This window comes from Kogia breviceps, chromosome 2, assembly GCF_026419965.1.
Source record: "Kogia breviceps isolate mKogBre1 chromosome 2, mKogBre1 haplotype 1, whole genome shotgun sequence".
In the NCBI taxonomy this organism is placed as follows: domain Eukaryota; kingdom Metazoa; phylum Chordata; class Mammalia; order Artiodactyla; family Physeteridae; genus Kogia; species Kogia breviceps.
Genome location: NC_081311.1, coordinates 172378199 through 172397701, shown reverse-complemented (window position 1 = coordinate 172397701; position 19503 = coordinate 172378199). Strand labels below are relative to the sequence as shown.

General features: G+C 42.4%; 1 protein-coding gene across 12 annotated transcripts in view; it reads left to right on the top strand.

The window, feature by feature from the left end:
* CMKLR2 (chemerin chemokine-like receptor 2) overlaps positions 1-19503 on the top strand; it is an 85210-nt gene that overhangs the window by 28629 nt on the left and 37078 nt on the right. For 5 of the 12 annotated variants that reach the window (XR_010839182.1, XR_010839181.1, XM_067026660.1 and 2 more), the window contains one exon: positions 4894-5045. The exons of 3 other annotated variants lie outside the window; for them this stretch is intronic. Coding sequence is in view for 1 of the 9 variants with exons in the window: in XM_067026657.1 (XP_066882758.1) it covers positions 1514-1519 (6 nt within the window). In the remaining 8 variants the exon portion in view is untranslated. Of the gene's footprint in view, positions 1-1463; positions 1520-4893; positions 5046-19503 lie in introns of all 12 variants that reach the window. 4 more of the 12 variants (XM_067026663.1, XM_067026665.1, XM_067026657.1 and 1 more) reach the window with 2 other exon arrangements.

Genomic DNA, 19503 nt, shown 5'->3' with positions numbered 1-19503 from the left:
CATAGCACAGGGAGTTCACCTCTGTGCTTTGTGACCACCTAGAGGGGTGGGATAGGGAGGGTGGGAGGGAGGGTGACGCAAGAGGGAGGAGTTATGGGAACATATGTATATGTATAACTGATTCACTTTGTTGTAAAGGAGAAACTAACACACTGTTGTAAAACAGTTATACTCAAATAAAGATGTTAAAAAATAAAAAATTAAAAAATTAAAAAAAAAATAAACAGGCCTAAGAAGCGCATTTACACATGAAGACAGTCATGTATAAGAGGAAAAAAACTCAAAAGAAGTGAAGTCTTTCCCTTTTTCACAAATTAGTTTCTTTTAAAAGAAAATGTCCATCTGTATCATATTATCTCTTTTCTAGTGGTTATGTTCTGGGTCAATTTTTTTTCCTTATTTTCTTTTTTTTGCAAACAACAACAAAAAGATTAGAAATGACCATTAACAAAAACCAATATGACCTGATTATATTCTCCCAAATGTCTGTTTCTGAAATTTCTATCATCACAGTATTTCAAGTGTTTGGGGCAAGTGTGCTATTTTAACATCAAACAAGAAAAGAAAAGAATAAAGATATGCTTGATCATATCAAAAGATAGGAGGCCAAGTTGCTGACCCCAATTTTTTCTGGAGGGGTTGCGGTAGGGAGAGGGGATGATCATCTTTAAATTACCCGATCCATTCTAACTACTAGAGCTTCACTTGATTAATAGAAAGCTTGTCTTTTAAAATGGAATCTCGAGACTTCCCTGGTGGTGCAGTGGTTAAGAATCCACCTGCCAATGCAGGGGACGTGGGTTTGATCCCTGGTCCGGGAAGATCCCACATGCTGCAGAGAAACTAAGCCTGCGAGCCACAATTACTGAAGCCTGCGCGCCTGGAGCCTGTTCTCTGCAACAAGAGAAGCCACCGCCATGAGAATCCCATGCACCGCAGCAAAGAGTAGCCCCCGCTTGCCACAACTAGAGAAAGCCTGCATGCAGCAACAAAGACTCAACTCAGCCAAAAATTAAATGAATAATAACATAAAATAAAATAAAATGGAATTTCTTCAAAAGAACAATTTTCTAACAGTGAAATTTCTAGCATTGGTGGAGAAAAGCTATTTTTAGAGAAAGATCCCATTCCCCAAAACACTATGATAGAGGCACTGTGTATCTTCCACTCTGAGCCCAGCTGGCCCTATAGACCTTCTTATACACATGCGCCCCTCTGGAAAGACCCCTTGAAACCCTGACCACACAAGGCTTCAGAGAACTTGCAGTGATTTAGAATGTGCTGGAACCATCCTGAAAGCCTTTCACTTGGCAGAAGTCATTCCTGCCCCCTCCTCCTAGTCTCTCAATTCTGGAAACATTCCCTCTCATAGAGGGCTGGATAGTCTAATAGTTAAGTGTCTTAAGAGCATGGTGTTTGGAGTCAGAATGCTTAGGACTGAACTCCAACTCTGCAATTTACAGGAGAGGTTCTCTTAACAGACCTCCAAGGAACGGACTCACCAGCTTAACCAATGAAAGTAAGTTATGTCTAGCACACCTGAGCACTTCAGCTTTAACTACTTTTGAATAAAGGATCAACTGTAAAGCAGGCCTTAGGAGGTCAGAGAGAAGTCCTCAGACACATAGCAGAGTATAGACTATAGGGCTGATTAGGAGAGAGATTTTATTTAATGTCCTTGATTTGGGGGGACCAATTTCAAAGCTAAGTAAACTTCTGTTACAACTCTGTTGTTTTAGGTGGTAGCTAAAACGTAAAAATAAAAAGGCTGACATAGTTTCCTGGGTTTCAGTGTGGGCTGTGCTTAAACTATGCTTGGCACACAGTAAATGCCTGTGAAATGTCATTTCTTTTGTCTTCTTTCTCTGTCCTTTGCTACTCAATGCTTCGCACTCCACTACCAGAAAATAAACCCCAAACCATATAAAGTAACCAAAACTTCCTGACATTCTCCTCAAAAATGTCTTTTATGGATGAAATTGTGCTTTTGTGTGATTACAGAAGACAGCATATAACTCTTAGTACATACTCATGTGGCTGATGCCAAGGGCTGGGAACTGAGGACTGGCTATCACCTCCAGCAGATGGTTTACTGTGACCTCCTTCACCAACTCAGATAACACTGACAAGAAATATGCCCTGTTCATTAATAGTGATTATTTCTGTGGAATCAAGGGACATGGGGCAAATGTGGGAGAAATGTACATCCTTATGGTGCCGAGGGAAATTTGTAGTTTGAAAAAGCGTACCCACTCCCTCCGCCAGGGTTATTCCGATCTGCTCCCACCCCACCCTCAGTGGGGATTGCTGCTTTCGATTTTCTAGACTTTGTCTTTTAGAGGAGGAAAAATAATGTTCCTTCTATCTTTCATTGTTCCTCGTTAAGTACCCCACCACCACCCCGTAAAAAAGACAGATTAATAGAGGAAAAAAAAATTTTTTTTAATTAATTAATTTATTTCTGGCTGTGTTGGGTCTTCGTTGCTGCACGGGGGCTTTCTCTAGTTGTGGCGAGTGAGGGCTACTCTTCGTTTTGTTGCACAGGCTTCTCATTGCAGTGGCTTCTCTTGTTGCGGAGCACGGGCTCTAGGCATGCAGGCTTCAGTAGCTGTGGCATGTGGGCTTCAGTAGTTGTGGTGCGTGGGCTTCAGTAATTGTGGCACGTGGCTCAGTAGTTGTGGCTCACGGGCTCTAGAGCGCAGGCTCAGTAGTTGTGGCACACGGGCTTAGTTGCTCCGCAGCATGTGGGATCTTCCCAGACCAGGGCTGGAACCCGTGTCCCCTGCGTTGGCAGGTGGACTCCTAACCACTGAGCCACCAGGAAAGCCCTAGAGGAAAAAATTTTTTAATTATGTACGTACAGGAGCCCCACTTAAAAGGTGGCCAGAAGATTGAGGATTATATTCCATCCTGAGCTAAGGAAAGGGATGGGGTCTGGGGCTTAAAGGCCGGGGAAGGCAACTCACCGGAAGGTGAAAAGAGGAAATGTTTGGTAAACAAAGGCGGCTGGGTCAAGCAGATAAGTCTCTCAGATGAAGAAGTGTAATAGCTGTCTTCCTGATACAGACCCCTTTTCTCATGTAAATTTTCTTTACAAATGTAAGATTGCCCTTACAAATGGGTAACTTATACTCTGTTTTCAGAGCTTCTTCTGTGCCTGCAGTTCTCTAAAATAAACAGCTCAAAATAATTCTTACTCTCCGAAGAGGCATATTTTGCAGTGGCACATTCTGCTAAGTCCTCAGCATTCACAGCAGTCACATACCAATTGTACGTTCTTCTGGCTGCTCAGCTAACAGTGTTCAATTAGCTTGCCTAACAACGTTTTATGACCTAATAATGTTCAGTTTCTCAAGCTGATGTTAAACGTTATGAAAATCACATTAGCTCTGCAGACGGACAAGTCAGCCGCATCAAGGCTGGCTTCCTGTCAGCCTCCACACATCTCACCCCGTGAATTTCTGAATTCTGAGTCCTGCTTCAGATACACAGACATGCCCTCATCTGCCAGGGACACAGATAAGATGAGAGATAAGAACCAGACCTTTAATTTCCTCAAAGCCTGGAAAATTCTCAACCCACCTAAGAAAAGAAATAAAAATTAGGGGCTTCCCTGGTGGCGCGGTGGTTAAGAATCCGCCTGCCAACACAGGGGACACGGGTTCAAGTCCTGGTCCGGGAAGATCCCACATGCCGCAGAGCAACTAAGCCCGTGAGCCACAACTACTGAGCCTGCGCTCTAGAGCCCACGAGCCACAACTACTGAGCCCACATGCCGCAACTACTGAAGCCCGTGCGCCTAGAGCCCGTGCTCCACAGCAAGAGAAGCCACCGCAACGAGAAGCCAGCGCACCACAACGAAGAGTAGCCCCCGCTCACCGCAACTAGAGAAAGCCCATGCGCGGCAACAAAGACCCAATGCAGCCAAAATAAATAAATAAATCTTTTTAAAAGAAGAAAAAGAAATAAAAATAAAAATACATATTTAACCGCGATGAATTGGGTGATTGGGATTAACATATATACACTAATATGTGTAAAATAGATAACTAATAAGAACCTGCTGTATAAAAAAATAAAATAAAAATTCAAAAATAAATACATACCTAACTAAGGTGTGATTCTGATTCTTCCCCATCAGAAATACACTGAAACCCAGGAAATAAAATATCTCTCCTAGTGAGCCCTGGCACATTTGAAGAGCTCTCCTTTGACATTCTAAGGTTCTTTTCATCCCATCGTTGGAATGAAATTTTTTAAAATAAATTAATTTATTTATTTTTGGCTGCATTGGGTCTTCGTTGCTGCACACGGGCTTCCTCTAGTTGCGGCGAGCGGGGGCTACCCTTCTTTGCGGTGCGCGGGCTTCTCATTGCGGTGGCTTCTCTTGTTGCGGAGCACGGGCTCTAGGCGCATGGGCTTCAGTAGTTGTGGCACATGGGCTCAGTAGTTGTGGCTCTTGGGCTCTGGAACGCAGGCTCAGTAGTTGTGGTGCACGGGCTTAGTTGCTCCGCAGCATGTGGGATCTTCCCAGACCAGGGCTTGAACCTGTGTCCTCTGCATTGGCAGGCAGATTCATAACCACTCTGCCACCAGGGAAGTCTGGAATGAAATTTAAATTGACTTTTCATAAGCAAAAGCCCACCCAAACAAAGGAGGGATCGGTGCCTCCCCCATCACTGGTTTTCAGCCTGCGGCACTGCAGCCAACAGTAATGATTTCCATTCAGAAAACAAACCTCAGTTACACACGTGTACACGCTGAGTAAAAGAATTTGTGCAGTGTGTTCATTGCTTACTTTTCTCCCGGAATACATGATGAATTTTTATGGAGGGTACGATAGGAAGGGAAGAACCACATTCAAGTGAAACCCAACATCATTCCCCTCTGCAGTATCATTTCAAAAGCCAGATAAAAGCCAAATGAGGAGGCTGGGAGAAGAGTGTCCAAAGTAGCTGTTCTGAAAACCACCGTCCATTTCATTCTGGAGCAGGGAGGTTACACCACACATCACAAAAGCTTCTCTCCTCACAGAAAATTAACTGGTAAGTGCTTTCTTGTTTTCCTTGAACTGCCGCTGTTTGGAACTGACCTGATGAGGATGCCTGCAGATGATTTATTTATAACGCAGTATTTGGACTAACTACCAGCTGGCAAAAAAAGGAAAAAGACTCCTGATAGTTTATGAAAATCTCTCTGTGCAGATTCATATTTTTGGTCCTGTCAAAAGTGTTTAGGAAGAGTGTAACATGGTTTACAACAGCTGTGATTAAATCTAAAACACTAAGAGAACAGGAGGAGGTTGCTAGCGTAGGGATTGGGAGGGCACAATGAACTTTCAGTCATTTCCTCAGCTTTTACCTAGCAAATTACAGCTCAGAAATGTAGTCTTGACTCAGAAATGTCAAACATCATTAATGGAAAGCCCACTGTAGTGAAATCGAGTAGGAGGAAATGGTACTCAGGATGAAAATTGACTTTGCCCTTCTTCAATTACAAGGCAGGAAAAAAGTTCTAAATTGAGTTGTAATGTGGCTTGCTTTTCTCCTCTCTTTTTAAAATGAATAGCTTGTGGCCCTTCAAAACAAACATTTCTTTGTTGTTGCTGCGTTTTTTGAAATCTCATAATCAATTACCTGTTAGAATAGTTGGTATCTGGGCTCATCTAATGAAGGACAAATGGCTAATTGAAGGCAAGTACTTGGAAGAAAAGGTTCAGCTAACTTGACTGTTCTTTTGGTAGTCAGATAACTGTGAGTACCGATTGTTTTTTGTCTGATAGTTTATCCTTCCCTCCAAATGAAAGCTAGTGAAACCAAATGAAAATTTGATAACAGAACTTTCACCAGCAATTATTCTCTTAAATTGGCCCTTCTCACTTAAAAAAAAACTCGTTTGCCCAAGCTTCCACAAACTTGTTGCTAAAGTAATCCACTAGTATGTTTTGTTTTGTCTCGTGAAAAAGTCAAGGGACTGCTCTTGAATCTCAAATTACCTAGTTCAAGTAATTCCTCTTTCTAAATAATTCTGATCATGTTTGCACTTCTTCCAAAGACTAAATGATTTTTAAGTTTTTTCACGGCGTTTATTTATGATTTTACCCAAGACTTAAGTCCCTTTAGTTTATAAAAGAATGTCATACATTTTCTGTGTTACTCTACCACTGTCATCTCCCTGAGAGATAGCTATTTAACCCAACATTCCCCTTTCAAAGGCTACAGCAGTTGAAGCTAACTCATGGAAGTAATTTTTTTTTTTTTTTTTGTGGTACTTGGGCCTCTCACTGTTGTGGCCTCTCCCGTTGCAGAGCACAGGCTCCGGACGCACAGGCTCAGCGGCCATGGCTCACGGGCCCAGCCGCTCCGCGACATGTGGGATCTTCCCGGACCGGGGCACGAACCCGTATCCCCTGCATCGGCAGGCGGACTCTCAACCACTGCGCCACCAGGGAAGCCCGGAAGTAATTTCAAAAGAAGAAAAAGTTTTATGCTAAAAGACTTTTTTCCAAATTGCTTATAATTTTAAAAAGTCAGAAGCAATCTAAATATCCAACAAGTATGCAACAAATAGCTTTCTAGTGCAACCCAAATCTATGGTTGCACTAGAAAGCTAGTTAAGAAACATCTTCTATATTATCTCAATGGAAATATTTAGTAGTCATTAAGTTATCATAATTTGGAGGGATATGTAGCATCATGGATGAGTACTCATAATACTAACAATAATTATAATTATGTTAAAAAGTAAATGGAGTTGAAAAAATTGAAGAAAAATGTGCAAAATTCAAAATGGTTGTGTTAAGCTGATAGTGAACTGATGGTATATCAGAGTGGAAAAACTTTTCCTCTGTCCTCTTAAGTTCTGTTTCTGAAGGCCTGTGAATTAAACTAACGAATGACAGATTAGCAAGAGATAACACAAAATTTAATCATGCATTTTTATTAACATACATAGGAGAGTTCACAGAAAAATGTGACACAAAGGGAAGACTAGAATTTGGAGCTTATATACCATCTTAAGAGGAAGAAGTGAAGAGAGAGAAGGATGCTTACAGGAAGACAAGTGACTTCTTAATAAGGGAAGGGGAGGGGGAGAAAGGGGACTTATGGGAAAGCAAATGACTGTTTAGAAATATAAATGGGCTTTAAGATAATAGATAGGCGATGCGATAGTTTTTGTGCCATTGTCTGTTTAGATCTGATGTGGAGACTTCTTGTCTATGGGGAGTCAACCTTTCCTTGTTGCTCCTGGGGAGGGGATTTATGACAATTGAGTCCTTTGGGGACCTCAAATGCCTTGTGCTTAAAATAATTTTTATGCCACAGTAGCATGTGCTGGACCCCTTCAGATGATATAGCTCTTCTTTTTTCCCCAAATTTTCTCTAATAGTCCATTACTTGTATAATTTTTAAACTTTAAAATTTTGAAAAGTCCCATCTCTTTTTTTCTTCAGGTCTCAATTTTCATATAAACCACAAAAAGTTAAACCCTCAATCTGATGGGGGGTCTTCAGTTCTAATTCACCTGGTTTCTTTGGTGGCATTAACTTTAGTAAAGGTTCCTGCCTCATAAAACTTCTATTTAAAAAAAAAAAATTATTGAAGTATAGCCGTCTTACAATGTTGTGTTTATTTTTTTTTAATTTTTTAAAAAATTCATTTATTTATTTTTGGCTGCGTTGCTGCATGCGGGCTTTCTCTAGTTGTGGCGAGCAGGGGCTACTCTTTGTTATGGTGCGTGGGCTTCTCATTGCAGTGGCTTCTCTTGTTGCAGAGCACGTGCTCTAGGTGCACAGGCTTCAGTAGTTGAGGCATGCGGGCTCAGTAGTTGTGGCTCGCGGGCTCTAGAGTGCAGGCTCAGTAGTCGGTGGTTCACAGGCTTAGCTGCTCCACGGCATGTGGGATCTTCCCAGACAAGGGATCGAACCCATGTCCCCTGCATTGGCAGGCAGATTCTCAACCACTGCACCACCAGGGAAGTCCCCTCGTGTTTAATTTCTACTGTACAGCAAAGTGACTCAGTTATACATGTATATATTCTTTTCCATTACGGTTTATCACAAGCTATTGAATATAGTTCCCTGTGCTCTACAGTGGGACCTTGTTGTTTATCCATCCTACATGTAATAGTTTGCATCTGCTAATCCCAAACTCCCAATCCATCCCTCCCCCACCCCCACTGCCTCAAACTTCTAATGAAAGTAGTAAAAGCCAAGACCACAATAAAAACTGATAGTATAAAAATTTTAAAGATAGAAAAAACATAACTAGCTAAATGAAGGTTAATAACACAGCGTTACCTTAAATTGGACAATTTCCAAACATGCCCCAAATCTGTGGTTCCACAATATCTTTATATTTGCTATTTTGCTTTTGTCTGTCACCCCGCAAGATGATTAATTAGAAAGTAGAAGGGCAGGGGTTAAATAGGCCCTGGCTTTGCCTGTGGAAGAGTTTCTCTCTGTGTGAAGCATAGTGACCCAGGCAAGAGCCAACCATCCAACCTTAGTCTCATTGGCCCCTTGTTCAGCAAACACAGTCAACCAGCCCATGTGAACTCGAGTGTGTGAAACACTGCATACAGCAAGTCTTTGCAGGATGAGTGCAAATAAAGACTTGGCTTGTGATAAAGGAATTTATCACATCAAATAAGGAAGGTATGTTAGGGCTTTCTGAATGATTTAAATTTTGTTTTGTTTTGTTTTACTCTCAGTTTCAAGCAAAGGAAGATGGGAGTTGGAAAGTTTGGTTACTTATTTGGAAGTTTGCTATTTTCCATTTTGGGGGTGGTGAAGGAGGTTGTTTGTTTATCATTAACTAAGAGAAGCCATCTTACATATCACATTCAGTCAAGCAAATATTGAACCATCAGCTGATTTGCTAGGAGAGGACACAAGGATTTTAATGGAAAGTTCTTGTCCTCAGTAAGCTTAGATTTGTGCTGCCTGGGAGACATAATTAAGTTATTAAACTAAAAAGTTTTAAAACTATGTAATACTTACAGGATATGGAGTTTAGAAAAGGGAGGGATGGAGGTGGATGCGAGTAGGCAAGTTAACAGTTTATGGAAGAGGTGACACAGTGAGAGAGGTGGGTACTGGTGTCCCATCATGAGTCAAAGTGAGATGACAAGATTTGGTATTGACTGAGCAACTGATGGAGTGTACCCACCAGAAGTCCTTCTTGGCCTGAGGAGGCTTGTGGAAGAACTTGCTAGGAGGGGGAGCCCAGAACAGCCTTTGACCTCTGAGAGGAGAGGCGGTGTAAGAGCAGCATGCAATTAAAAATGCAGAGTTGTTTCCACTAAAACATCAGGGCACAAGCAGGCCTATTTTGGGTCTCCTCTAACAAAAAAAAAGATCTATATAATGGAAGCGAATTGAGCCCACTGACCTCACTTCATCCCCAGTCTCTAGCCAGCTTTGACAAGGCGAGTAGCCAGCACTCTGCTAGCACACCTGATGGAGTCGTGGTACCCAAGAGGAGCAAACGTGTCTGCAGACACATGTAATGCATCTTCTGGAGGCCCTGGAAATACTTTTCAGTGAACTCTTCTCAAGTATGATCTCTTTATTGGGCAAACATAGTGGATATTACATCAGCCAATGGGGACACCTTAATAAATCCTGAATTAAAATTCTAAATACTACCCCATTTGTGCCCACTGTCAACTGGGGAAATTTTCAGGTTACAATAAAAATATATTTACAGGGTTTCCCTGGTGGCGCAGTGGTTGAGAGTCCACCTGCCGATGCAGGGGACACAGGTTCATGCCCCGGTCCGGGAAGATCCCACATGCCATGGAGCAGCTAGGCCCGTGAGCCATGGCCGCTGAGCCTGCGCTTCCGGAGCCTGTGCTCCACAACCTGAGAGGCCACAACAGTGAGAGGCCCGCACTGTGCTATTTCTGTTCTCTAGGAAATCCATGCCTAATTAAATTCTGCATTGAAGGTTCTCATTATGTCCTGAAAACCTGTAATACCAATGTTGTTGATATACATACAGTATTTCAGAATTTAACCAAGCCAGATAATATAGGTGCACTCAAAGCCAGGCTAACCCAACTAGGACCAAGAAATTCTCAAGTGGACTTTGCTTGGGGTGTAGTTTTTATTTTTTTAATTGTGTTTTTCAATTTAAAAAAATATTTATTTATTTGGCTGCGCCAGGTCTTTTGTTGCGGCACACGGGATCTTTGTTGAAGCATGCGGGATCTAGTTCCCTGACCAGGGATTGAACCTGGGCCCCCCTCACTGGGGGCCCCACATTCGGAGCTCGGAGTCTTTTATTATTTTTTATTTTATTTTTTATTTTTAAAATTTATTTATCTTTGGCTGCGTTGGGTCTTTGTTGCTGCGCACGGGCTTTCTCTAGTTGCGGCGAGCCGGGGCTACTCTTCATTGTGGTGTGCAGGCTTCTCATTGTGGTGGCTCCTCTTGCTGCGGAGCACAGGCTCTAGGTGCACAGGCTTCAGTAGTTGTGGCACACGGGCTCAGCAGTTGTGGCTCGCAGGCTCTAGAGCACAGTCTCCGTAGTTGTGGTGCACGGGCTTAGTTGCTCCATGGCATGTGGGATCTTCCCAAACCAGGGCTCGAACCAGTGTCCCCTACATTGTCAGGTGGATTCTTAACCACTGTGCCGCCAGGTAAATCCCAGGGTGTAGCTTTTAAATTGAAGACTGAAGTAGAGTAGAAAAAGAATTCAGGTCCACCAGGGGGTTAGATGGACTAAGTTAGAACATCAAAAACATGAGACCTTGTTGGTACTGCTGACAAAAATGCAATCACTAGATGGCAAAGTTCAAAGCATGGTGAAACCAAGAAAGTAATTTATTTCATAAAATTTAGCATGTAAAGAATTCAATAAGGAGAGGTCATAGTCTTCACTCAGGAATCATGCAGAAGCAAAGCTTATTCTGGGTGCTTTGGAAGCCCTCAAGGGTTACTCTCTGAAGTTCTAATTTTGTGTTTCTTTTTATGCAAGAAACAAAAAAGTTATTTAAGAACAGTCCATGGTCAACCAGCCAGTCACTTAGTATAATAACCAAATCAGTTGGGTATGGTAGGGGTGGAAAATTGTCCCTTCTTCCCTTCTAAGTTCTTTGGCTGGTGTAATAATTAAATTAGCATAAAACTGATTAACAGGAGAAAAATTTAATGTCATGTGTACAGGGAGTCCATATAATAAGAGATTCAAAGAAGTAACCAAGGCAGGCAGATTTTATACCTTTTAGACAAAGAAACAATAAATTTGTGAAGAATTGACAGTACAAAGAAGTTTGGGTTTGGGGTAGTATATTAGTGAAGAAAGTTTTGTTTATACAGTTTTCTTGGCCCAAAATTCCCTATTTCTGGTGATAAGGATATCTTCTACCCTCCTGATACAGGGAGGGTACCTTTCACATAGGAGATTTATTTTCTGCTTTCAGGGGGACAGAGGAGGGTCAGAGTGTCCTTCCTGTACCAACTGTTTCTCAAGTAATTTTAATTCAAAATATTAATATTTGGGGGTGGCATATTCTGCTCCCTTTCAGTATAGTTCCTCCATTATAAATGCTTTACACAATCGCATATAACAGACCCCAGCATTCAACAAAAAGTGATCATTATAAACAGATATAATAATTATAGAAGTGTTTGAGGAACACTAGGGGGTGCATCAGGGCTTGGGATAAAGGCAGAGTTAATACTAAAAAGGGAGAACTTCATGAAGAAGGACTTTTACAAGGAGGTATGCAACCTGGCAGCTTAGAAAAGAGAGAATCAAAGCCAAGTGTAATAATATGTGCTGGGTTAATTTTCGTTAGGACCTAAGGGCATGAAAAATAATTTCTATATGAAATTAGATCATTAGACCTAGAAGAAAGTGCTTATAGATATGACAACCTTAATTTTTCATAAAACTTTCTCTTTGGCAGTTTATAATGATAAACCTCTGTTTCAGTGGAAAACATCTGGTAATGGGGCATTCTGCTTAATTATGTAGCTAAGAGTTGACATAGATTTTTTTTTTAATGAAGTTATACCATATAAAAGTGCTGTTATTTGACCTTGACAATGTTGTATGCTTCAACATAAAATATGGGTTACTAATTTAATAAAAACAGTAAGATATATTCATATATTATTTGTTTTATTACATAAGTATTTGTTTGATTTGTATATTTTCTTTATGCACATTATATAGTTAACTATGTTTAACACTGAAACTATACTAAACATACTATAGTTTTGAGGATGAGAAAGTACTTCCTCTTTCATTCACTAAACTTTTATTGAGCACCTATTATGTTTCCTGCACTCTGTTCTGTACTTGAGATACAAGGATGAGTAAAACTTAGACCTTGCCCTTGAGGCTCTCACTGTTAAGCAAGGGAGATGAACACATTAACAGATGATTACTACAGAGACGTTGTGTACAAGGATTAAGAAGGAAGTCCCTGAAGTCAGACAGACCCAGAAGTCTTGCCTGGGCTTTACCACTTTTGCTAATTGCCCAACCTCTCTTAGTCTTATAGAAATAATAATAGTACCTCACAGGGTTGTTGTGAAAATGAAATGTGAAAATGCATGTAAAGTTGCTTAGCATTGTAGCATACTTCACAAGTACTCAGGAGATGTTACCATATTACTGTAATGTGTTAAAAGGTATTATATACTTAGGTGTGCTTGGTATTTGCTTCCTCATTTTGAATCTATTAGGTAAACTGGTCTTAATTATAAGCAATGCATTATTAGACAACTGGTTTATAGTGGAGTAATTTGTTCCTGATAATAGTTTAGAGAAAAACCTCATCATCTTTCCCTGTAAGTGGGACCTGTTGTCATTCAAAAGTCCTGGTCTAATTAAGTGCCCAGACAGATTTAATACATCTCTAAGGAGTGAGATTCAACATTCTTTTAACACCTTTAATAAGATGAGGAACTGAGAACAAGACCTAATGGATTTGATGGTAATTAAGAGCTTAAATTTCCTTCTCAAACTCACCTCTGCCTTCTCAGACAAATATAAATAAATGTTAGTTGCTGCGATGCCCGTGAGCATGAATGCCTTTTATCAAAACCCACTGAATAGCTGTTCTTCTAGTCAATAAATATTATTGAGCTCTATTCTCTGCCTGGCACTGTGCTAGGTTCTGGGAGTATAAGGTAAGCAAAACTACATTCTGGTGGAGGAGAGACATTGATCAAATAAGCATTCAAATATATAACTAAAAATTCTGGGCTTCCCTGGTGGCGCAGTGGTTGAGAGTCCACCTGTCAATGCAGGGGACACGGGTTCGTGCCCCGGTCCGGGAAGATCCCACATGCCGCGGAGCAACTAAGCCCGTGAGCCATGGCCGCTGAGCCTGCGCGTCCGGAGCCTGTGCTCCGCAACGGGAGAGGCCACAACAGTCAGAGGCCCGCGTATCGCAAAAAAAAATTCTGGGTGAAGAGTGTAGAGCAGAGACACTGAAATAAGTTGGGGGATAGGCTTGTAGAGATCAGGCAAGAATTCATTTAGGAAAGTAGTATCTAAAAACACAGTTTACCCTTTAGAAGAAATGGTGGTTTTCTCCTTAATACCAAACCATCAGCAAGTTCAGGAAATAAGAGCTTAGTCAAATCAATTGTTTGGTTACTTTATGGGAAGTACTAAGTTTATATAAATTGTTTATTCTATTACCCAACTGTATAGATAAGACTAAACATGACTCTTCTGTTTGTCGTTCTGCCCCATATGGGCTTTCATTTCATTAACTCTATTCAAAATAAAACTGTTCACCTCTGGGGTGATTTTATCATTATCAACACACTCACACACACAATGCATTTAATTCAGTTCTTTACATGCACCAACCAAGAAGATGGAAAAACTTAGAAGATAGTAAAATGACTAAATTCTTCCTTCCTTGTCTGGGAGAGATGCCTTGCTCTGGAATGATATTTCATGGATAAGCATAGCGTTTCTCCTTGGTTTGCTTTTTGGTTTTTGAGAGATTGAATAAGGAAGGGGGAACTTCAGCACACACCTGAAACTGTTTATCTCTTAAGAGGAATTATAATGTATCAAATATGATATAAAAGTGGTATTCTCAGATTTCCTCAGAAATGTATTCTATCCCCCAGAACACGGGCAGGCGTGGAGATGATTGTGGAGAGTGTCTCTTCATTTTAAACTTGTATTAGATTATTTATAAGAATATTCACTCATTTTATTTCAGTCTTAATTAAACAAAAGCTTGATTTGTTAAAAAACTACATCTATTTTCAAGCCATGTCAAATGCAATCTGCTCAAATTCACTGAGTGCACTTCAGTAATTTTCTTGGGGCTTCCCTGGTGGCGCAGTGGTTGAGAGTCCGCCTGCCAATGCAGGGGACACGGGTTCGTGCCCCGGTCCAGGAGGATCCCACGTGCCGCAGAGCAGCTGGGCCCGTGAGCCGTGGCCACTAAGCCTGCGCGTCCGGAGCCTGTGCTCCACAATGGGAGAGGCCACAACAGTGAGAGGCCCGTGTACCACAAAAAAATAATAATAATAATTAATAAATAAATAATAATTTTCTTGAAAATGACCATCTCAGGACTTCCCTGGTGGCACAGTGGTTAAGAATCCACCTGCCAGTGCAGGGGACATAGGTTCAAGCCGTGGTCCAGGAAGATCCCACATGCTGCAGAGCAGCTAAGCCCATGTGCCACAACTACTGAGCCTGCACTCTAGAGCCTGCAAGCCACAACTACTGAAGCCCGCGTGCCTAGAGCCCGTGCTCCAGAACAAGAGAAGCCACTGCAATGAGAAACCTGTGCACCACAACAAAGAGTAACCCCCGCTCACCGCAGCTAGAAAAAGCCCACGTGCAGCAATGAAGACCCAAAGCAGCCAAAAATGAATAAGTAAATAAAATTTTTTTTAAATGGCCATTTCTTCCTTTTTACACTTTTCTCAAGCTCAGTAAACAACTCATTCATCAAACTTAAGAGAATGCCCAAACAGAATTTCTTTGGCAAAGCTCTTTTTTTGTTTTTTGTGTTTTTTGTTTATTTTTTTTCTGAGCCAGACAATTGTATTTTCTAGCCAGTTGGATAACAGCAAGTCAGTGAGGTTACAGCAAGAAGCTCAGCTACTTCGTTTCCATCTTCATCACAAGAAATGAACTCATCTACATGAATCATTTGATGTAAAATAAAATAAACTCCTTTAAGTAAAACATTATCACAGGGTCAAAACGTCCCCCTTTGGAAAGGAAGGAATGAGCATAATGTAGCTTTTCTGTAACAGTAGGAAACCATTATTTTGTTGCTCACAGTGGTATCTTTCAGCTAATGTTTTCTTTAAGGATGAAACATAAGTCCAAAATGATATCTAAACTAATTACAAATAATATCATCAAACGAGCTCTCTGATTAGAGCCAGTGATCATTAAACTAGCTGGAAGCCCAATAATTCCCTACTTTTCAACAAAGGGATATGTTAGTTATGTGAATTATTTCATAATACACCCTAATGAAAAGATTAATAAAGTAAGATATAACACAATTCCTGAGCTTTTTTTTTTTTTTTTTTGGTAGTATGCGGGCCTCTCACTGCTGTGGCCTCTCCCGTTGCGGAGCACAGGCTCCGGACGCGCAGGCCCAGCGGCCATGGCTCACGGGCCCAGCCGCTCCGCGGCATGTGGGATCTTCCCGGACCGGGGCACAAACCCGTGTCCCCTGCATCGGCAGGCGTACTCCCAACCACTGCGCCACCAGGGAAGCCCAATTCCTGAGCTTTTACTAGGAGCCAGGCACTGTGCTAGGCACTTATATACATTATCTTGTTTAATTCTTACAACAGCCTTACAATGGTTTACTGATGGTGTTTCTCCCCAGATCACAGATGAAGAAACTGAAATTGCTTGTAATCAAAAAATATGGTACATGTGACCACTGTCATTGATTTGCTAATGTAGGGGAGGAAAAAAATATCATTTCTTGCTCTTCTAAAGTCTCAGCTGGGGCACTTATAACAAAAGACAGGTTAACAGGGGGAAGGCATACACATTTTTAAATAAAAGTTTTACATGACATGGGAGCTTTCATAAGAAAATGAAGACCCGAGGAAATAGTTAAACCTGAGTATTTTTATGTGTACTAGGTTGCATGAAAAGTGGAGAATCGGGCTTCCCTGGTGGCGCAGTGGTTGAGAATCCGCCTGCCGATGCAGGAGACACGGGTTCGTGCCCCGGTCCGGGAAGATCCCACATGCCGTGGAGCGGCTGGGCCCATGAGCCATGGCCGCTGAGCCTGCGCGTCCGGAGCCTGTGCTCCGCAACGGGAGAGGCCACAACAGTGAGAGGCCCGCATACCGCAAAAAAAAAAAAAAAAAAAAAAAAGTGGAGAATCATCGAGAAATGTGATAGGACAAAAGGGGTATGTGCTAAGGGTGGTAAATCGGGGGAAACTTAGCAAGGCCTGTTCATTCAGATTCCTCTCAGCATCGCTCCTTCTTTGGAGATAAAGATGCTCCTTTCCTAAGGGTATGAAGAGGGCACCTGTCACATGAGGATCTCATGTCCTGACTCAGGGGAAGGTCAGAAATCCTTCCTGTACCTGTTGTTTCTCATATTTCTTCAGTTTAAACTATTCCAGGGCTTCCCTGGTGGCACAGTGTTTAAGAATTCGCCTGTCAATACAGGGGTCACGGGTTCGAGCCCTTGTCCTGGAAGATCCCACATGCCTCAGTGCAACTAAGCCTGTGCGCCACAACTACTGAGCCCACGAGCCACAACTACTGAAGCCCACACACCTAGAGCCCGTGCTCCGCAACAAGAGAAGTCACCACAATGAGAGGCCCACGCGCCGCAAAGAAGAGTAGCCCCCGCTCGCCACAACTAGAGCACGCACAGCAACGAAAACACAGTGCAGCCAAAAATAAATAAAATAAAATAAATAATTTTTTTTAAAAAACGATTCCATATGCCAAGGTGTCATATTTGAGGCTAGCATGTCTTGAACCTCATCAGTATGTATGTTGGACTGAGAGGAAAAATGTGAAGTAGTACCTACAAATAAGAAAATAGGAAATAGAAGTACACTAGAAACAGAGGGAAAATAGGAAATAGGAGACTGGAAACTGAGAAGAAGGTTACAGTCATAGTAGATGATTGTGTCCGACACTGAGCTTCACTCCATCGCCTCATTTCCTTTTCACAGCTGCCCGATAAAGTAGATGTTATTGTCCCTGTATCATTTTTACAGATGGAAAAACTGATGGTTAGAGCTTTTGACTGACTTCCCAAGGCCACACAGGTAGGTGATAAGTGTCACTGCAGTTAGAAACCAAGGCCTGTCTGACCCCAGGGCTCTCATTCTTTTTTTTTTTTTTTCGGTACACGGGCCTCTTACTGTCGTGGCCTCTCCCGTTGCGGAGCACAGGCTCCGGACACGCAGGCTCAGCGGCCATGGCTCAGGGGCCCAGCCGCTCCGCAGCATGTGGGATCTTCCCGGACCGGGGCACGAACCCGTACCCCCTGCATTGGCAGGCAGACTCTCAACCACTGCGCCACCAGGGAAGCCCAGGGCTCTCATTCTTAACCACCATAAAATATTGCCCAGAAAGGACGGTAATTGTTTCTGGATTACATCGAAGCACGTGGTGAGGAGGGGACTGGTAGGGAAAAGGGAAGTTTAACCAAGGGAACAGAAGAGAAAGAAGACAGACCGGGAGGGCTGGAGAAGGGAATGTAGAAATAAAAGTCCACTCTGCATACACACCCCGATGGGTTTAGTTATCCCAAGGGAGAGCTGAGGCAAGGGCAGGAGCCGATCAGATAGTACCGGGACTTCTCTTCATCCCTCTTCGGTGAGGCAGACAGTGTATCCATCCTCAGGTCGAGGAGGGCACTCTGTGTTCTCCAGCTACAGCGCTGATCAGGCAAAGTGCCATATCTAACCAATTATTTTGGAGTTTGGTGTGGCTAGAACACTGGCTTGATTCCCTTCCTCTGAGTAGCAGCTGAAGGGATTAAGAAGCCTCAGTCTGACCGCAAAAAAAATAAGAGAGAGAGATAAAAGGAAAGCTGCACATATTTGAATGCTGTGCTAATATCCTGGCTGTGTGGAACAATGGTATTAATCTTCCAGCAGTCATATCAAGGGCCTGGCTTTCACATACTGTCCTTAAAGAGAGCAGATAGGAATGAAGTTTGCAGGGAAAAGAGGCTGGGATCCCTAAAGAAAGAATTTGCTTCAGCAATACAAATGTGTGGTGGTATCAGAATTCTCTCCCCTTCAGCCCTTCCCTGCTTGCCTGGTATTGCACTTAAACCAAGCCCCCAGCCCTTCCCCACCCCTTTCCCCTAAATGAGTGCTTCCCCCTGTCCTGATGCTCAGTTCCATCATCATCCTAGGAGTGGAAGGTAAATTTAGGTTTTGGAAATTGAGTGGGCCAGAAAGAAACTTCATGTACACTTTTTAAAAAACCTTATGGGCTTCCCTGGTGGCGCAGCGGTTGAGAGTCCGCCTGCTGATGCAGGGGATACGGGTTCGTGCCCCGGTTCAGGAAGATCCCACATGCCGCGGAGCGGCTGGGCCCATGAGCCATGGCCGCCGAGCCTGCGCGTCCGGAGCCTGTGCTCCGCAACGGGAGAGGCCACAACAGTGAGACGCCCGCGTACCGCAAAAAAAATAAAAAAAAAAAATAAAAAACCTTACCACATCCCTAGCCACCTCTCCCTACTCTTATTTGTCCCCCCAAGGTCAGACCAATACTTTTGGACTAAAGGCCTATTAAAAGACCATTTTTTAAAAAACAGGTAAATCATGACTCACATACAAATATAAAGTTAACCTGTTTCAAAGGTTTTATTTAACTCTATTACTGATAGAATCAGTTAAGATGTCACAATGGGTAAAAAGGAGAGTTCACAGTCTCACAAATGTGTAGACCATCAGGAATGTTGAAATGGATTTATAAACAGTTACAAAACTGGCAAAACTGGTCAATATTTACAGGGCAATAACTGATTGCATTCCATTAGACACAGTTCATTTCTATTTCTCTGGATGAGATTATTGCACGATTGTAAAATAGACGAAGACAATGACAAGCAGAGAGAACCTGAAATAAAACCCAGCCATAAATCATATTTTTCAGGATGCCTAAATATCATAAGTCATGTCTGACAGTGCACCTCTGTATTAAGACCACTGTACTGATTTTAATTCCAATGTTCCACCTCAATGTGTCAAGAAATGGAGGAGTGGGCTTCCCTGGTGGCGCAGTGGTTGAGAATCCGCCTGCCGATGCAGGAGACACGGGTTCGTGTCCTGGTCCGGGAAGATCCCACATGCCGCGGGGCAACTGGGCCCGTGAGCCATGGCCGCTGGGCCTGCGTGTCCGGAGCCTGTGCTCCGCAATGGGAGAGGCCACAACAGTGAGAGGCCCGCATACCGCAAAAAAAAAAAAAAAAAAAAAAAGAAATGGAGGAGTGTGGTCCTTTTTAAGCAGTATGATAAGACGTCACTCTGAAAACATTTCAGATAATT